Source organism: Bos mutus, chromosome 10 (genome assembly GCF_027580195.1).
Source record: "Bos mutus isolate GX-2022 chromosome 10, NWIPB_WYAK_1.1, whole genome shotgun sequence".
Classification (NCBI taxonomy): domain Eukaryota; kingdom Metazoa; phylum Chordata; class Mammalia; order Artiodactyla; family Bovidae; genus Bos; species Bos mutus.
Genome location: NC_091626.1, coordinates 27,520,144 through 27,538,284, shown reverse-complemented (window position 1 = coordinate 27,538,284; position 18,141 = coordinate 27,520,144). Strand labels below are relative to the sequence as shown.

The following is an 18,141-nucleotide window of genomic DNA, read 5'->3' as shown; positions in this document are numbered from 1 at the left end:
CAGGGATTCTCCAGGCAAGAACACTGGAGTGCGTTGCCATTTCCTTCTCCAGTGCATGAAAGTGAAAGTAAAGTCGCTGAGTCTTACCCGACTCTTAGCGACCCCATGGACTGCGGCCCACCAGGCTCCTCCGTCCATGGGATTTTCCAGGCAAGAGTGCTGGAGTGAGGTGCCATTTATGCTTATTTTTTTGACTATTTGATTTTTTGTTTCTGTCAGAAGTGTTCCCTCTGTAATTAGGTGACCATGAGAAAGTTACTACACGTTTATCAACCTGATCAAAGTTATGTACAATAAATAATCTTCGTATCAGTTTGCTGGAGATTGAAGCAGTGACTAAATAGTGATTGAAACAGTGCTAAAGATTGAAACAGGTTTTGAACTTCTTGGGAAAAAAAGATGTCATTTAAGGTATTTGCATTAATGAGACAAATGACTGCGTTGCCTCACATTTACTGTGGTGGAATCCTATTATGGTTCCTTATTTTATGTACTTTAATACCCCTTGAGCCAAAGGATAAATTCTGAATCAAATAACCACGGAAAATTCTAGATATGGTTACACTTTGAAGGGACATGTTAGGCCTGTTAACCAGCACAAGTGTTCTAAAGAGGTTCCAGAGCATTTATGTATTTGTTGATATTAAGGGCCAGTTGAATGGCAGGTACCAAGTCCCCAGTGCCTTGTATGAATCTGGGTATTTAATTCATTCTCTTTGTATATGTTTAGGGAAGAATCTGTTATGTGTCAAGATCCTACTTTATAAGTATTCAGCAGTAAATTAAAAGTTTCTGCCTTCACAGAACTTAAAATTTTGGTGTAAGGAGTTCCAAGAACAAACATAGATTTGTCTGACTTGGTTAAATAACTTAGTTAAGTGTAGGAGGTTTAACTTCATTTGGTAAAAAAATGTATGTACTCTAATTTCAAAGTAGACTGAAAACATCAGATCAGATCAGATCAGTTGCTCAGTCGTGTCCGACTCTTTGCGACTCCATGAATCCCAGCACACCAGGCCTCCCTGTCCATCACCACCTCCCGGAGTTCACTCAGACTCACCTCCATCGAGTCAGTGATGCCATCCAGCCATCTCATCCTCTGTCGTCCCCTTCTCCTCCTACCCCCAATCCCTCCCAGCATCAGAGTCTTTTCCAGTGAGTCAACTCTTCGCATGAGGTGGCCAAAGTACTGGAGTTTCAGCTTTAGCATCATTCCTTCCAAAGAAATCCCAGGGCTGATCTCCTTCAGAATGGACTGGTTGGAATCCTTGCAGTCCAAGGGACTCTCAAAAGTCTTCTCCAACACCACAGTTCAAAAGCATCAATTCTTCGGCACTCAGCCTTCTTCAACAGTCCCAACTCTCACATCCATACATGACCACAGGAAAAACCATAGCCTTGACTAGACGAACCTTTGTTGGCAAAGTAATGTCTCTGCTTTTGAATATGCTATCTAGGTTGGTCATAACTTTCCTTTCAAGGAGTAAGCGTTTTTTAATTTCATGGCTGCAGTCACCATCTGCAGTGATTTTGGAGCCCAGAAAAATAAAGTCTAACACTGTTTCCCCATCTATTTCCCATGAAATGATGGGACCGGATGCCATGATCTTCGTTTTCTGAATGTTGAGCTTTAAGCCAACTTTTTCACTCTCCACTTTCACTTTCATCAAGAGGCTTTTTAGTTCCTCTTCACTTTCTGCCATAAGGGTGGTGTCATCTGCATATCTGAGGTTATTGATATTTCTCCCGGCAATCTTGATTCCAGCTTGTGTTTCTTCCAGTCCAGTGTTTCTCATGATGTACTCTGCATATAAGTTAAATAAACAAGGTGACAATATACAGCCTTGACGTACTCCTTTTCCTATTTGGGACCAGTCTGTTGTTCCATGTCCAGTTTTAACTGTTGCTTCCTGACTTGCATACAGATTTCTCAAGAGGCAGATCAGGTGGTCTGGTATTCCCATCTCTTTCAGAATTTTCCACAGTTTATTGTGATCCACACAGTCAAAGGCTTTGGCACAGTCAATAAGGCAGAAATCGATGTTTTTTCTGGAACTCTCTTGCTTTTTCCATGATCCAGCGGATGTTGGCAATTTGATCTCTGGTTCCTCTGCCTTTTCTAAAACCGGCTTGAACATCAGGAAGTTCACGGTTCACATATTGCTGAAGCCTGGCTTGGAGAATTTTGAGCATTACTTTACTAGCCTGTGAGACGAGTGCAATTGTGTGGTAGTTTGAGTATTCTTTGGCATTGCCTTTCTTTGGGATTGGAATGAAAACGGACCTTTTCCAGTCCTGTGGCCACTGCTGAGTTTTCCAAATTTGCTGGCAGCACTTTTTGAGTGCAGCACTTTCACAGCATCATCTTTCAGGATTTGAAATCGCTCAACTGGAATTCCATCACCTCCACTAGCTTTGTTCATAGTGATGCTTTCCAAGGCCCACTTGACTTCACATTCCAGGATGTCTTGCTCTAGGTCAGTGATCACACCATCGTGATTATCTGGGTCGTGAAGATCTTTTTTGTACAGTTCTTCTGTGTATTCTTGCCATCTCTTCTTAATATCTTCTGCTTCTGTTAGGTCCATACCATTTCTGTCCTTTATAGAGCCCATCTTTGCATGAAATCTTCCTTTGGTATCTCTGATTTTCTTGAAGAGATCCCTAGTCTTTCCCATTCTGTTGTTTTCCTCTATTTCTTTGCATTGATCGCTGAAGAAGGCTTTCTTATCTCTTGCTATTCTTTGGAACTCTGCATTCAGATGTTTATATCTTTCCTTTTCTCCTTTGCTTTTCACTTCTCTTCTTTTCACAGCTATTTGTAAGGCCTCCTCAGACAGCCATTTTGCTTTTTTTGCATTTCTTTTCCATGGGGATGGTTTTGATCCCTGTCTCCTGTACAGTGTCATGAACCTCATTCCGTAGTTCATCAGGCACTCTATCAGATCTAGGCCCTTAAATCTATTTCTCACTTCCACTGTACAATCATAAGGGATATGATTTAGATAATACCTGAATGGTCTAGTGGTTTTCCCTACTTTCTTCAATTTAAGTCTGAATTTGGCAATAAGGAGTTCATGAAAACATAATACAGTAATTTTAGCTCACACTGCCTTTCCTTTGAGGAAATATTACAAAGTGAGATGATTTACTCAAGTTTACCTCAGAGATCTCTTTTTTCCAAATTCTCAAATTCTTTTTTTTCTGACTCTTTAAAATGATATTGTAATACAGATCTTGGGCTTCCCTGATGGCTCAGTGGTAAAGAATGTACATGCATTGGCTGACTTGAGTTTGGTCCCCAAGTCAGCGAGATTCCATAGAGAAGGAAATGGCAACCCACTCCAGTATTCTTGCTTGGGAAATCCCATGGACAGAGAAGCCTGGTGGGCTACAATCCATGGGGTCACAAAAGAGTCAGACACGACTTTGTGAAATCTAAACAACAACAAATACAGATCTCATTAGCCATAATCTGAATCAGATGTCCAGCAATAGCAGAATGGTAAACTGGTATTCTTAGGGCTATTATCGATAAGCGTCTGTGAGTGTTTTTATGCAAGTTTTGGGGGGACACATATGCTTTCATTTCTCTTGGTAAATACCCAAAAGTGGAATTACTGTTTAACTTTATAAGAGACTACCAGTTTTCTGAAGTGATTGGACCATTTTATGCTCTGCCCAACAACATATGGGAGTTCCAGTTGGTCTGTATCCTTGCCATCATTTAGTGGTGTTGGTCTCTTTAATATTAGCCATTCTAGTGGGTGTGAAGAAGTATCTTATTATAGTATAAGTTTGCATTTTGATGATGACTAAATAATGTTGAACATCTTTTCATGGGCTTACTGGCCATTCATGTATCTTTTGTGAAGTATCTGTTCAGTGTTTTACCTATTTTTAACTTTAATTTTGTCTCTTACTGAGTTGTAATCATTCTTTGTATTTCAAATGCAAGTGCTTCGTCAGTGGCTTAGGTTGGGTTCCCTAGAATACAGACCCTGAGAAGATTTGCAGAAAGATTTACAGGAAGTTTATTGGGTGGTGTTCTTGGGAATAACCAAGTGTTGCTCAGTCATATCCGATTCTTTGTACCTCCATGGACTGTAGCCCATCAGACTCCTCTGTTCATGGAATTCTCCAGGCAAGAATACTGGAGTGGGTAGTCATTCCCTTCTCCAGAGGATCTTCCTGACCCAGGGATCAAACCTGGGTCTCCTGCATTACAGGCCACCACATGAGCCACCAGGGAATAACACCTATGAAAGAATGAGCAGGATTAAGCAGATGAAGAAGTTGAGCTGTAATTTGGTTGCAGTGGAGGCCTCAGATCACTCCACAGAAGGCACTGAAGCTTTATGGCCCTTCTGAGATATTCTGACTTGAGGCTTTGTACCTCCATCTGCATAGCAGCAAGTTGGGCTAGTCACTGGATATGGACTTCTCGAGGGGAGGGAATATAACTTTTAGGTTATTGGCCTAAGGGCAGTGTCTCAGAGGGACTTAGCTGAAAGCCATCAGTAGGCAACATTGCCAGCACTTGGGGGAACAGGTATCTCCAACCTGAAGGGGCCTGAGTGTATATTGTTACCATACACCCACCACAAATATATGTATTTCCAGTACAGGTATATGTACTTTCTTCCAGTATGTAGCTTGCCTATTCATTTCTTAATGGATCAGCAAACATTTAAAATTCTGATGTTGAATTTTTTTTCTCTTAAAATAGTTTGTGTTTTTTGTGTCCTTGTTGAGAAATCTTTGCCAACTCCAAGATTGCCAAGATTTTCTATATTTTTTTCTAACAGCCGTTGAGTTTTAGGTTTTATATTTAGGTGTATAATCCATCAGGAATTAATTTTCATTTATATGATGTGAGGTACCACCCAAGTAATTCTTGAAGGCAATTAGCTCTTTCCGTTTTAGGTACATCCCTTTTCTCTCATCTTTCCTTAATTTGCAAAGCTGAGGCATCTTTCATTTCCATTTCCCAGAGTAGAGCATAGTCAAAACGCTGACAGGACAGTCTTCTTTCCTAGTAATTTATTCATTAGTTTGAATTGTGGAGTTCTGAAACTAAGGCCCTCAAATGAAATGATAGTCTGGTGCAGTTTTACCCTTGTTTTTGTCCTTTCTTTGCAGTAAAACTTGACATTCATGATTGTTTTAAGCAAAGGTGACTTTTATGAATTGTTTAGAGAGAATGATGAAAAGACTAATTACTTGCCATGTCAGAGCTGTTTTTCCATCTTGTGTTCTCCATACTCTAACAGTTGGTCTCAAATGAATGCTGTGATTAGCAGTGCTTTGGTGAGTTTAGTAACTTGGAAAAGACAAAGACTCTTAGAATAGCTCAATATTGAACATTAAAATAGGAACACCAGCTGTTTGATGTCCTTTTCCCAAAATACTTCAACCACGTTCTCTTGTTGCCTCCTATATCTTCACAGGATGTGTAGAAATATTATTTTAAAGAAGAGTTGAGGTGCTGACTTGTTAACTAATTTGAACATGGAGTTAGTTCTGCCTCCCAAGCCACTGCCCCAACCATTGGAGGGTTTTTATACAAGCTGTATAGTTGTATACCATTAGAATGCAATCACTGAATGTGTTCAGAACTCTCTCAGTTTGTAAGTCATTAATAGCCACCCAGAATGTGTGAAGGGCTGACCTGGCCTAGATGCTAAGGGGATTCCCCTCATGCTATAGGGCAAGTATTAGCTGGTGCTGACATTGCAGCTATAGTCCCCCCATTTTCAATAGAGACACAATAGACATGGGTCCCTTCTTTCTTCCCAAACAAGGAGCGGGTAATATTTCTACTAACTTTTCAGCTAAGAACCTCCCTTAGAGGCAGTACTTGTATGTGTATATTCCCACAGCTTCACAGTTGCAGCTTCAGTAGTATTTCAGAACTAATACAACCATTGTTATTTTTGATAACCTCATAAAAGAAACTAAAACAGAAAAGGCGAGTATGTGATATACTGTTAAAATTATTAAAAGTTTTTCATAAGCAACATTAATGCCCTCTTGTAGTTTTAAAGATTATTTTTCATACTCCCAAGACTCTAAGAAGGGTACATCGCTGCTTCAGGAAGTTTTGAAACATAATCCTTTATATCCTTTATGTCAGGATACAGTCTGCTAAGGAAATCTGAATAAAAAGAAAAAACTGGTATTAGTGGATTAAAGCCATAGATCATTTATGGCATTGATTCTAATGATGGTTTCATAGATGTGTACTTCCAAATACATAAAGTGGTATACATTAAATATCTACAGCTCTAGTATGTCAATCTCAATCCAGCATTTTTTTTTAAACTAGAGGACATTTTAGTATTAAACTAAATATGTTTTTTTATTGTATGAGTATGTTTCATTGTATGTTCATTGCAGATAAATAAATTTTTATAAATTATATATCACATTTATAAACTATAAAGAAAAAATTGTGTTTATAATAGCCAGGACATGGAAGCAACCTAGATGTCCATCAGCAGATGAATGGATAAGAAAGCTGTGGTACATATACACAATGGAGTATTACTCAGCCATTAAAAAGAATACATTTGAATCAGTTCTAATGAGGTGGATGAAACTGGAGCCTATTATACAGAGTGAAGTAAGCCAGAAGGAAAAACACCAATACAGTATACTAACGCATATATATGGAATTTAGAAAGATGGTAACGATAACCCTGTATACGAGACAGCAAAAGAGACACTGATGTATAGAACAGGCTTATGGACTCTGTGGGAGAGGGAGAGGGTGGGAAGATTTGGGAGAATGGCATTGAAACATATGAAAAGTCATGTATGAAACGAGATGCCAGTCCAGGTTCAATGCACGATGCTGGATGCTTGGGGCTGGTGCACTGGGACGACCCAGAGGGATGGTATGGGGAGGGAGGAGGGAGGAGGGTTCAGGATGGGGAACACATGTATACCTGTGGTGGATTCATTTTGATATTTGGCAAAACTAATACAATTATGTAAGGTTTAAAAATAAAATTAATTAAAAAAATAAAATTATATAAAAAAAAAATGTAAAAAAACCATACAAAAAAAAAAAAAAAAAAATTGTTAATGTTTTACACTTGTTCTGTCTATGGGTATACTTTTTCAAAAGAACTATGAGATTATCCATATGTATTGTTTGCTCGCAGCTTTTCCTCGTAGCAATATATCATGCCTTTTTAAAAAATTAATTAACATTTGTTTTTGGTTGTGCTGGGTCTTCGTTGCTGCGCGGGCTTTCTCTTGTAGTGAGCGGGGGCTGCTGTTTGCTGTGGTACACGGCCTTCTCATTGCATTGGCCACTCTTGTTGTGGGGCATAGGCTGTAAGAGTGCAGGTTGCAATAGTTGCAGCTCGCAGGCTGTAGAGTGTGGGCTCTGTAGTGGTGGCACACGGGCTAAGTTGCCCCATGGCATATGGGATCTTACCGGATCAGTGATGAAACCCATGTCCCCTGCATTGGCGGGTGGATTCTTAGCCACTGGACCACCAGGGAAATCGTGTCATTACCTTCTGTATCCATGAGTAGACCCCTGTCATAATTTGTAATTGCTGAGCTACTAACATTTTCACTTTTCACTTGGTGCTCTGGTGAAGTATTTTAAGTTTATTAGCTAATCTCCTTTCTTGGACATTTAGATTATTTTCAGGTTTGTATTCTTAATAGGTACAGTGGCCACCTTTTCATAGTTCTTTCTTAGGAAAATTTCTAGAAGTGAAATTGCTGGATCAAAGAATTCACATTTTTGAGGCTTTAAATCTAAATTACCAAATTGGGGTCCATATAGGTTGTAGCAGCTCCCAATTCCTCCAGTTTAAGATGAGTATGCTAACTTCTCCCTATTGTAGGTAGTAGACAAGTTTTCCCACATCACTGCCAATCTGGTAAGCTTAAAAATGGTATCTCCTTGTTCTAATTGGCATTATTATTCATGAAACTTGGGCTTCCCCGATGGCTCAGCAGGTAAAGAATCCACCTGCAACACAGGCGAAGCAGGAGACAAGGGTTTGATCCCTGGGTCAGAAGATCCCCTGGAGGAGGGCATGGCAACCCACTCCAGTATTCTTGCCTGGAGAATCCCAGGGACAGGGGCGTCTGGTGGGCTACAGTCCATGGGGGCGCAAAGAATCAGACACGACTGAAGGGACTGAGCACACTTTGATGAAGCTGACCCTTTTTCATGTTCACTGGCCATTGTAGATTTTGGCCTCACAAATAAGCAGCTCACTGCAGATACTTCGGAAACTTTTCCCCTGTTTAGTCATCAATCTTCAACAGCTTATGTTTTCTTTCCAGGAGCGACTAAAGCTGGTGACTGTTTTGGGTGCCGGCCTCCTCTGTGGAACTGCACTGGCGGTCATCGTGCCTGAAGGGGTGCACGCACTTTATGAAGATATTCTTGAGGGTGAGAGAGAGATGGGCCTTCTTTGAGCTATGTTATTGATGTGGAGGGCTCAAAAGAGAAGCTTGGTGATATTTTTTTCTGAAAACAGTTCACACGTTTGCCATAGAAATATGCCAAAGCATATCTTTTGATGTTTTTGACAATAAACACGTCAGTAGCAGTTAGTGAATTGAATGCCTCTGTCCACGAATACCACTTAAGATTTATTTGCAATAACACATGAATTGTGGGCTTTCTAAGAATGACAATCATTCTTTTTAATGCCTATGCAAAACTTCCAAATTCCTACATGACAATGATTGTGTTTTTAGTGTTCTTTAATTAAAAAAAATACATATATATATAGATAGGTAGATAAACACATTTGGATTCAAAGACTCCTTTAAAAATTTTTTTAAACCATTTTGTTTCTAAATTTTATGCATTTATTTATGGCTGTGCTGGGTCTTCATTGCTGTATTGACTTTTTCTACTTGCTGTGCACAGGGTTCTTATTGCGGGGGCTTCGTTGCAGAGCATGGAGTCTAGGGCATGCAGGCTTCAGTAGCTACAGCACATGGGCTTGGTAGCTGCAGCTCCCAGGCTCTGGAGCACAGACTCAATAGTTGTGATACACAGGCTTAGTTGCTCCAAGGCATGTGGGATCTTCCTGGATCAGGGAGGGAACCCATGTTTCTTGCACTGGTAGTCGGATTTGTTACCACTGAGCCACCAGGGAAGCCCCTCAAAGACTCTTTATAATGAACCTTCTAGATAATGAGGACTTCTGTAGTAAAGGATAACTAAGGAATTAAAAAGACGTCTCCTGACCCTAATAACAAGCAGAGAACAGTACAGCTATAGAAGATTAAATGCTGGGCGGTCAGCTTGGTTCATTCATCTGCTAAATGATTTGGTCCTTTATATCAGCTGGGAGGCATACTTGATTCAGATTTGTGATTCAGCAAAATCAGATTCCCACCTGTCATTAAATGTCCCACTTGACTAAAACCACAAATGTTATATTGGTGAGCTGATTTCAGATGCCAAGAGTCTGCTAGACTTTAAGAATAGAATAAAGAGGTCAACACCTTCCAGATTTCTTACTGCTGCTGCTGCTGCTAAGTCACTTCAGTCATGTCTGACTCTGTGCCACCCCTTAGACGGCAGCCCACCAGGCTCCCCCGTCCCTGGGATTCTCCAGGCAAGAACACTGGAGTGGGTTGCCATTTCCTTCTCCAATGCATGAAAGTGAAAAGTGAAAGTGAAGTCTCGCAGTCGTGTCCGACTCTTTGCAACCTCATGGACTGCAGCCCACCAGGCTCCTCTGTCCATGGGATTTTCCAGGCAAGAGTACTGGAGTGGGGTGCCATTGCCTTCTCCGAAATTTCTTACTAGTCACAGCATAATAAATAGTTTTTCACATGTTAGCAGAGGAAAAAAACTGTCCTATATTCAGAGGGATGATGCTCATATGCCTGGGGTATGAATATGGTCATAGTGGTAAAGAATGGGGATCATGGGGGTTAGTGCAAAGTAGGACAGAGGCTAAGGATTGGTCAGCCTTAGGAGGAAAAAATAACAAATTAGGATCCTTAGAGCAGTGGTTTCCACTCTTTTTTGATCATATATTCTATTGAGAAAAAAAGATAATACATGTGCTATTGCATTGATACACTCTACCTTATAATACACTCCTTAAATAGAAAATTTTGGAAAATGAGATTTAAAGTAACAGTATATAGATCAGTATTTCCTTTCATGTTCCAGTGGATCATCTTGAGTTTTCCTTCGTGTACTCATTCCACTGTGGAAATTACTCTGCTGGTGTGCTAGAAAACATTCAGACTATGATTAAAAGACACTTAAAATTTGTTTTGCTTGGCTTTGTGCTAAGAATTATGGGTGGTAGTTGTTTGCTAAACTTGTCTGATAATAAAAGTTTCTTGAGGAAGGGGTGCAGTTTAAAAGTACAGTTTTCTGACCCCCAACCTAGATTATTTAATCAAAATCTCCAGGGAAGGTATTTGGGTATATCTAATTTTAACACGTTGTCAAATGATTCTTATTAGACAAGTTTAGGAAACACTAGAGTAGGGGAAAAAAGTGCTTCAGCTTTAGTTTTTTTTTTTGCTGATAGTTTTATGAGATGATAATGTATATACCATATTTCAGGTATACTTTTAAAGTTAAATGTAGCTACTATGTGTTGGGTTGCTTTCCTTTATTTTCAGTTTTCCTTGTTTTGGCCCAAAATAATTTTGTGGATTCGTTTGAAGATAGATACATGTACTTTATAAACCTATTTTTTGAAAAATAAGCATTCTAATTTCTTTAACCTTTTCATCACAGACTATTTTCCTGCCCCAAGCCAATCATTAAAAAATCTTTTAAGGGACTTCCCTAGTGGTCCAGAGATTAAGACTCTGTGCTTTTACTGCAGAAGTTGTAGGTTTGATCCCTGGTCAGGGAACGAAGATCCCACATGCTGGTTGGCCTTCATTAAAAAAAAAAAAGAAAAGAAATATTTTACAACTATTTTCACTTACATATTTTATATTCACAAGGCAAAAAGATATGACAGTGAAAGATGAAGCCCTCAGGTTAGTAGGTGCCCAATATGCTACAGGAGATGAGTGGAGAAATAGCTCCAGAAGGAATAAAGAGGCTGAGCCAAAGCAGAAGCAATGCCCAGTTGTGAATGTGGCTGGTGGTGAAAGTCAAGTCCAATGCTGTAAAGAACAATACTGCATAAGAACCTGAAATATTAGGTCCATGAAACAAGGTAAATTGGAAGTGATTAAACCGAAGGTGGCAAGAGTGAACATCAACATTTTACTAATCAGTGAACTAAAATGGACAGGAATGGGCAAATTTAATTCAGATGACCATTATATCTACTACAAGAAGCCCTTAGAAGAAATGGAATAGCCCTCATAGTCAACAAAAGGAGTCCAAAATGCTGTTCAGTTCAGTTCAGTTGCTCAGTTGTGTCCAATTCTTTGCGACCCAATGAATCGCAGCACACCAGTCCTCCCTGTCCATCACCAACTCCCAGAGTTCACCCAAACTCATGTCCATCGAGTCGATGATGCCATCCAGCCATCTCATCCTCTGTCGTCCCCTTCTCCTCCTGCCCCAATCCCTCCCAGCATCAGGGTCTTCTCCAATGAGTCAACTCTTCACATGAGGTGGCCAAAGTATTGGAGTTTCAGCCTTAGCATCAGTCCTTCCAATGAACACCCAGGACTGGTCTCCTTTAGGATGGACTGGTTGGATCTCCTTGCAGCCCAAGCGACTCGCAAGAACCTTCTCCAACACCACATTTCAAAAGCATCAATTCTTCGGCACTCAGCTTTCTTCACAGTCCAACTCTCACATCCATACATGACCACTGGAAAAACCATAGCCTTGACTAAACGGACCTTTGTTGGCAAAGTAATGTCTCTGGTTTTGAATATGCTATCTAGGTTGGTCATAACTTTCCTTCCAAGGAGTAAGTGTCTTTTAATTTCATGGCTGCAGTCACCATCTGCAGTGATTTTGGAGCCCCCAAAAATAAAGTCTGTTTCTACTGTTTCCCCATCTGTTTCCCATGAAGTGATGGGACCCGATGCCATGACCTTAGTTTTCTGAATGTTGAGCTTTAAGCCAACTTTTTCATTCTCCTTTTTCACTTTCATCAAGAGGCTTTTGAGTTCCTCTTCACTTTCTGCCATAAGGGTGGTGTCATCTGCATATCTGAGGTTATTGATGTTTCTCCCAGCAATCTTGATTGCAGCTTGTGCTTCTTCCAGCCCAGCGTTTCTCATGATGTACTCTGCAAAGAAGTTAAATAAACAGGGTGACAATATACAGCTTTGACATACTCCTTTTCCTATTTGGAACCAGTCTGTTGTTCCATGTCCAATTCCAACTGTTGCTTCCTGACCTGCATATAGGTTTCTCAAGAGGCAGGTCAGGTGGTCTGGTATTCCCATCTCTGTAGGAATTTTCCACAGTTTGTTGTGATCCACACAGTCAAAGGCTTTGGCATAGTCAATAAAGCAGAAATAGATGTTTTTCTGGAACTGTCTTGCTTTTTCGATGATCCCATGGATATTGGCAATTTGAATCAGTACTTGAGTGCAATCTCAAAAATGATAGAATGATCTCAGTTTGTTTCTAAGGCAAACCATTCAGTATCACAGTAATCCAAATCTATGCCCTAACCACTAATGATGAAGAAGCTGAAGCTGACCAGTTCTATGAAGACCTACAAAACTTTCTAGAACTAACACTAAAAAGATGTCCTTTTCATCATAGGGGACTGGAATACAAAAGTAGGAAGTCAAGAGATACCTGGAGTAACAGACAAGTTTGGCCTTGGAGTACAAAATGAAGCAGGGCAAAGGCTAACAGAGTTTTGCCAAGAGAATGCACTGGTCATAGCTAAACACCCTCTTCCAACAACACAGGAGACAACTCTACACATGGACATTACCAGATGGTCAAAATTGAAATCAGATTGATTATATTCTTTGCAGCCAAAGATGGAGAAACTCTATATGGTCAGCAAAAACAAGGTCTGGAGCTGACTATGGCTCAGATCATTAGCTTCTTACTGCAAAATTCAGACTTAAATTGAAGAATATAGGGAAAACCACTAGGCCATTCAGGTATGACCTAAATAAAATCCCTTACAATTATACAATGGAAATGACAAATAGATTCAAGGGATTAGATCTGATAGAGTGCCTGAAGAACTATGGACAGAGGTTCGGGACATTGTACAGGAGGCTGTGATCAAAACCATCCTCAAGAAAAAGGAAGGCAAAATGGTTATCTGAGGAGGCTTTACAAATAGCTGAGAAAAGAAGAGAAGCAAAAGGCAAAGGAGAAAAGGAAAGATAAACCCATCTGAATGCAGAATTCCAAAGAACAGCATGGAAAGATAAGAAAGCCTTCATAAGTGAACGATGTAAAGACATAGAAGAAAACAATATAATGGAAAAGACTAGACATCTATTCAAGAAAATTAGAGATACCAAGGAAACATTTCAGGCAAAGATGGGCACAATAAAGGACAGAAACAGTACGGACCTAACAGAAGCAGAAGATATTAAGAAGAAATGTCAAGAACACACAGAAGAACTTTACAAAAAAGGTCTTAATAATCTAGATAACCACGATGGTGTGATCATTCAACTAGAGCCAGACATCCTGGAGTGTGAAGTCAAGTGGGCCTCAGGAAGCATTACTACAAACAAAGCTAGTGGAGGTGATGGAATTCCAGCTGAGCTATTTCAAGTCCTAAAAGATGATGCTGTTAAAGTGCAGCACTCAATACGCCAGCAAATTTGGAAAACTCAGCAGTGGCCACAGGACTGGAAAAGGTCAGTTTTTATTCCAATCCCAAAGAAAAGCAATGCCAAAGAATGTTAAAACTACATCAAAATTGTGTTCATTTCACACGCTCGAGCGCAAGGTTATGCTCAAAATCCTTCAAGCTAGGCTTCAGAAGTACTTGAACTGAGAACTTCCAGATGTACAAGTTAGATTTATAAAAGGCAGAGGAACCAAAGATCAAATTGCCAGCATCTGTTGGACCATAGAAAAAGCAAGGGAATTCCAGAAAAACATCTACTTCTGCTTCATTGACTACACTAAAGCCTTTGACTGTGTGGATCATAACAAACTGTGGAGAATTCTTAAAGAGATAGGAATACCAGACCACCTTACCTGCCTCCTGAGAAGTCTGTGTGCAGGTCAAGAAGTAACAGTTAGAACCAGACATGGAACAACAGACTGGTTCCAAATTGGGAAAGGAGTACGTCAAAACTGTATATTGTCACCCTGCTTATTTAACTTTTATGCAGAGTACATCATGAGAAACGCTGGGCTGGAAGGAACAAGCTGGAAGAAGCACAGGCTGGAATCCCGGGAGAAATATCAATAACCTCAGACATGCAGATGACACCATCCTAATGGCAGAAATCAAAGAGGAACCAAAGAGCCTCTTGATGCAGGTGAAAGAGGAGAGTGAAAAAACTGGCTTAAAACTCAACATTCAAAAAATGAAGATTATGGCATTTGATCCCATCACTTCGTGGCAAATAGGGAAAAACTGGAAACAGTGACAGACTTTATCTTCTTGGGCTCCAAAATCACTGCAGATGGTGACTGCAGCCATGAAATTAGAAGACGCTTCTTGGGAGGAAAGCTATGACAAACCTAGACAGCATATAAAAAAGGAGAGACATCACTTAACGGACAAATGTCCATATAGTCAAAGTTATGGTTTTTCCAGTAGTCATCTATGGTTGTGAGAGTTGGACCATAAAGAAAGCTGAGTGCCAAAAAATTGATGCTTTCAAACTGTGGTGCTGGAAAAGACTCTTGAGAGTCCCTTGGACAGCAAGGAGATCAAACCAGTCAATAAAGGAAATCAACCCTGAATATTTCATTGGAAGGACTGATGCTGAAGCTGAAGCTCCAGTATTTTGGCCACCTGATGTGAAGAGCTGACCCACTGGAAAAGACCCTGATGCTGGGAAAGATTGAAGGCAGGAGGAGAAGGTGGCAACAGAGGATACAATAGTTAGATGGCATCACCGACTTGATGGACATGAGTTTGAGCAAACTCCGAGAAGTAGTAAAGGACAGGGAAGCCTGGTGTGCTGCAGTCTGTGGGGCTGCAAACAGCTGGACACGACTGAGCAACTGAACAACAACAGCATTCAGTCTTTTTGGCATGAATGACTACGTTTTGTCAAATCCATAAAGTCAAAATACAGAACAGTTCCATCACCCTCATCTCCTTTTGTAATCAGACTTTTCCTCCACTTCCAATCTTGAGCAACCTCTGATCTCCTCTGTGTCTATAGTTTTGTCTTTTCTCAATGTCATATATATGCAGCCTTGTAGTCTTTGGGTCTGACTTCTTTTAGTTAGCTTAATGCAGTTGAGAAGTCATCCTGTTGTTTGGTGCATCAGTGGTTTATACCTGCTCCAATATTCTTGCCTGGAGAAGTCCATGGACAAAGGAGCCTGGTGGGCTACAGTCCACGGGGTCACAAAGAGTCGGACACGACTGAGTGACTAATACCCACATCCCGTAATATGAGAGTTGCAGTTGACTCCCTTCCAAACATTTTCGTTGTCTCTTTTGTTTTAGTGTTTTATTTTAATCACCCAAATAGACGGGTAGGGGTGTCTCTGTGTGTGTCTCTGTGTGTTGATTGATTTGACTGTGTTGAGTCTTAGTTGTAGCGTGAGGGATCTTCCACCTTTGTTGCAGTGTGTGGGATCTTGTTCCATCAAACCTGGGCCCCTGCATTGGGAGCGTAGAGTCTTAGCCACTGCACCACCAGGGAAGTCCTTTCCGCTCGTGCGTTATTGTTGTTCAAGCCAACTTTTCTCCAAACTTTGAGAAAGGAATTTGTGTACCTGTAACTACAGCCTATGGTTTAGTTCTTCTGTGGACCTTATAATTAGGATAATAAGCAGGTATTTTTTCAGAGCTCGGTATACCATGTTAGCTAAGTACTCTGACACTTTAATAAGCAGTATTAAATACAAATTAATGTGAAAAGGAACTTCTCACATACTCTTCTACAATTATAGCTCTAAAATCACTGGACTTAGATGAATATCTGTGTTCATGTGAGGAAACAGTCTTCCTGTAGAAACAGAAGTTTTGAGAACATAGTTTATTGAGTACTGCAGTACTTGTTTACTGTGGATGGAGCTAATGTTTGAAACCACAAAAATTGTTTTAAAGTAGAGGGTTAAATCTGCTATTACATTAACATTTATCCTATCCTCCATTAATAAAAATGGAGCTCTTTAAGGCTCTTATACTTTACTTTCAGGATTCTGAAATTGTTTGATTGTTCAGTACTGTATCTGACCAGATATTCACTCCACATGTTTCACATGTTCATGTAAATCTCCTGAATTAATTCCATTTAATATACAACTATGTTCCTGAACATTTAGTGAGCACTTAACCACAATACCAGGTATTGTGTGAATATATTGCGTAATCATTCACAACAACCCTCTAAGGTGGATACTGCTTTATAAATGAGACTTTTGAACCCCTGAGAGGTTAAATAATTTGCCCAAGGAACTCAGCCAGTAAGTGTCAGGACCAGGATTTGAACACAGGCTGCCTTACTCCGTCTGAAGTCTACACTTTTAATGACACTCTGCTATGTGGTGAACATTGTAAGGAATTTCATATCACCAAAACACTGTATATCTGCTAAAGAAATGTAAGTTTCCTACCTTATAATGAGATTTTTTTTTCTTTCAGAAATAGTGGTATTTTGATTAAAAAAAAAAAAAGATTCATTAACATCCCTTTAAAACATTAGTTTTATTCATTTGACTATAGTCAGTTTTCTCTTTTACATGATAAACAGATAGTAAGTAAGAGCTACTCTACCCTGTTGGGCTTCCCTGGTGGCTCAGACCATAAAGAATCTGCTTGCAGTGCTGGAGACCCAGATTCAGTCCCTGGGTCGGAAGAGCCCCTGGAGAAGGAAATGGCTACCCTCTCCAGTATTCTTTCCTGAAGAATTCCGTGGATAGAAGAGCCTGGCAGGCTACAGTCTATGGGGTCGCAAAGAGGCAGATGCCACTGAGCGACTAACACTTTGACTGTTACTGAAAACACATCAAGTGTAAAGAACTGTCTGTCTTTGCCCAGAAAAAAAAAAAGTATATAATAAAAATCTGTAAAGGTTATAAGATATAAGTAGAAGGTAAGAAATTTGAAATAATCAGTACAGGCCGAAAATACAAACATCAAAGCGGGGTGTCACCCTTCCCCACAAAGAAACAGATTACCTGAAGGTTTGATTCTTAGAATGCTTTGTCCTTTGTAAATGTTAATCTGAAGGAGTTCTAGTGAATGTCTTCAAAGGGCAAATTGATTCTATTACATTTATCAATAATTTAACATATGTGTCTGTAACATCAGTTCAGTTCAGTTCAGTCGCTCAGTTGTGTCCCGACTCTTTGCAACCCCATGAATTGCAGCATGCCAGGCCTCCCTGTCCATCACCAACTCCCAGAGTTCACCCAAACTCACGTCCATTGAGTCGGTGATGCCATCCAGCCGTCTCATCCTTTGTCGTCCCCTTCTCCTCCTGTCCCCAATCCCTCCCAGCATCAGAGTCTTTTCCAATGAGTCAACTCTTGGCATGAGGTGGCCAAAGTACTGGAGTTTCAGCTTTAGCATCATTCCTTCCAGAGAACACTGTAACATAGGAAGGCTATATACCATACTGGTGGAGCTTATTGGAAGGATTCCTGTATGAATATCTACGGAGAGAATTAAGCCCATGATGATTTGCTGAACACTCTGTTAGTGGCATGAGAAATATATGTCTGATGAGCAATATCCAGTGATAATACTGAGTGTATATACTTTGCAGTGGGGAATGTGACATGGACCATGCCTCAGTTATTCATTACCAGCCAGTGCCCTGTGTGAAACAGACACAACAGTAACAACCTGAAAGTTCTTTCAAGAATGAGTACCATATGTACACGAATTTTAGTTAAATAGCTGGGTGTTAAAATTTTTTATTTTAGTATAGTTGATTTACAATGGGGTATTCATTTCTACTGTATAGCAAAGTGACTCAGTTGTACATATGTATATTATCTTTCATGTTCTTTTCCATTATGGTTTATCACAGGATATCGACTGTATAGTGCCCTGTGCTGTGCGGTAGGCCCTCGTT

General features: G+C 40.1%; 1 protein-coding gene across 2 annotated transcripts in view; it reads left to right on the top strand.

Annotated features, from left to right (window-relative positions):
• Window positions 1-18,141, top strand: part of SLC39A9 (solute carrier family 39 member 9) — a 49,698-nt gene that overhangs the window by 10,812 nt on the left and 20,745 nt on the right. Inside the window, exon 2 of one of the 2 annotated variants that reach the window (XM_005905742.3) lies at window positions 8,317-8,425. The exons of the other annotated variant lie outside the window; for it this stretch is intronic. Coding sequence (XP_005905804.1) covers window positions 8,317-8,425 — 109 coding nt within the window. The remainder of the gene's footprint in view (window positions 1-8,316; window positions 8,426-18,141) is intronic. 2 annotated transcript variants of the gene reach the window in all.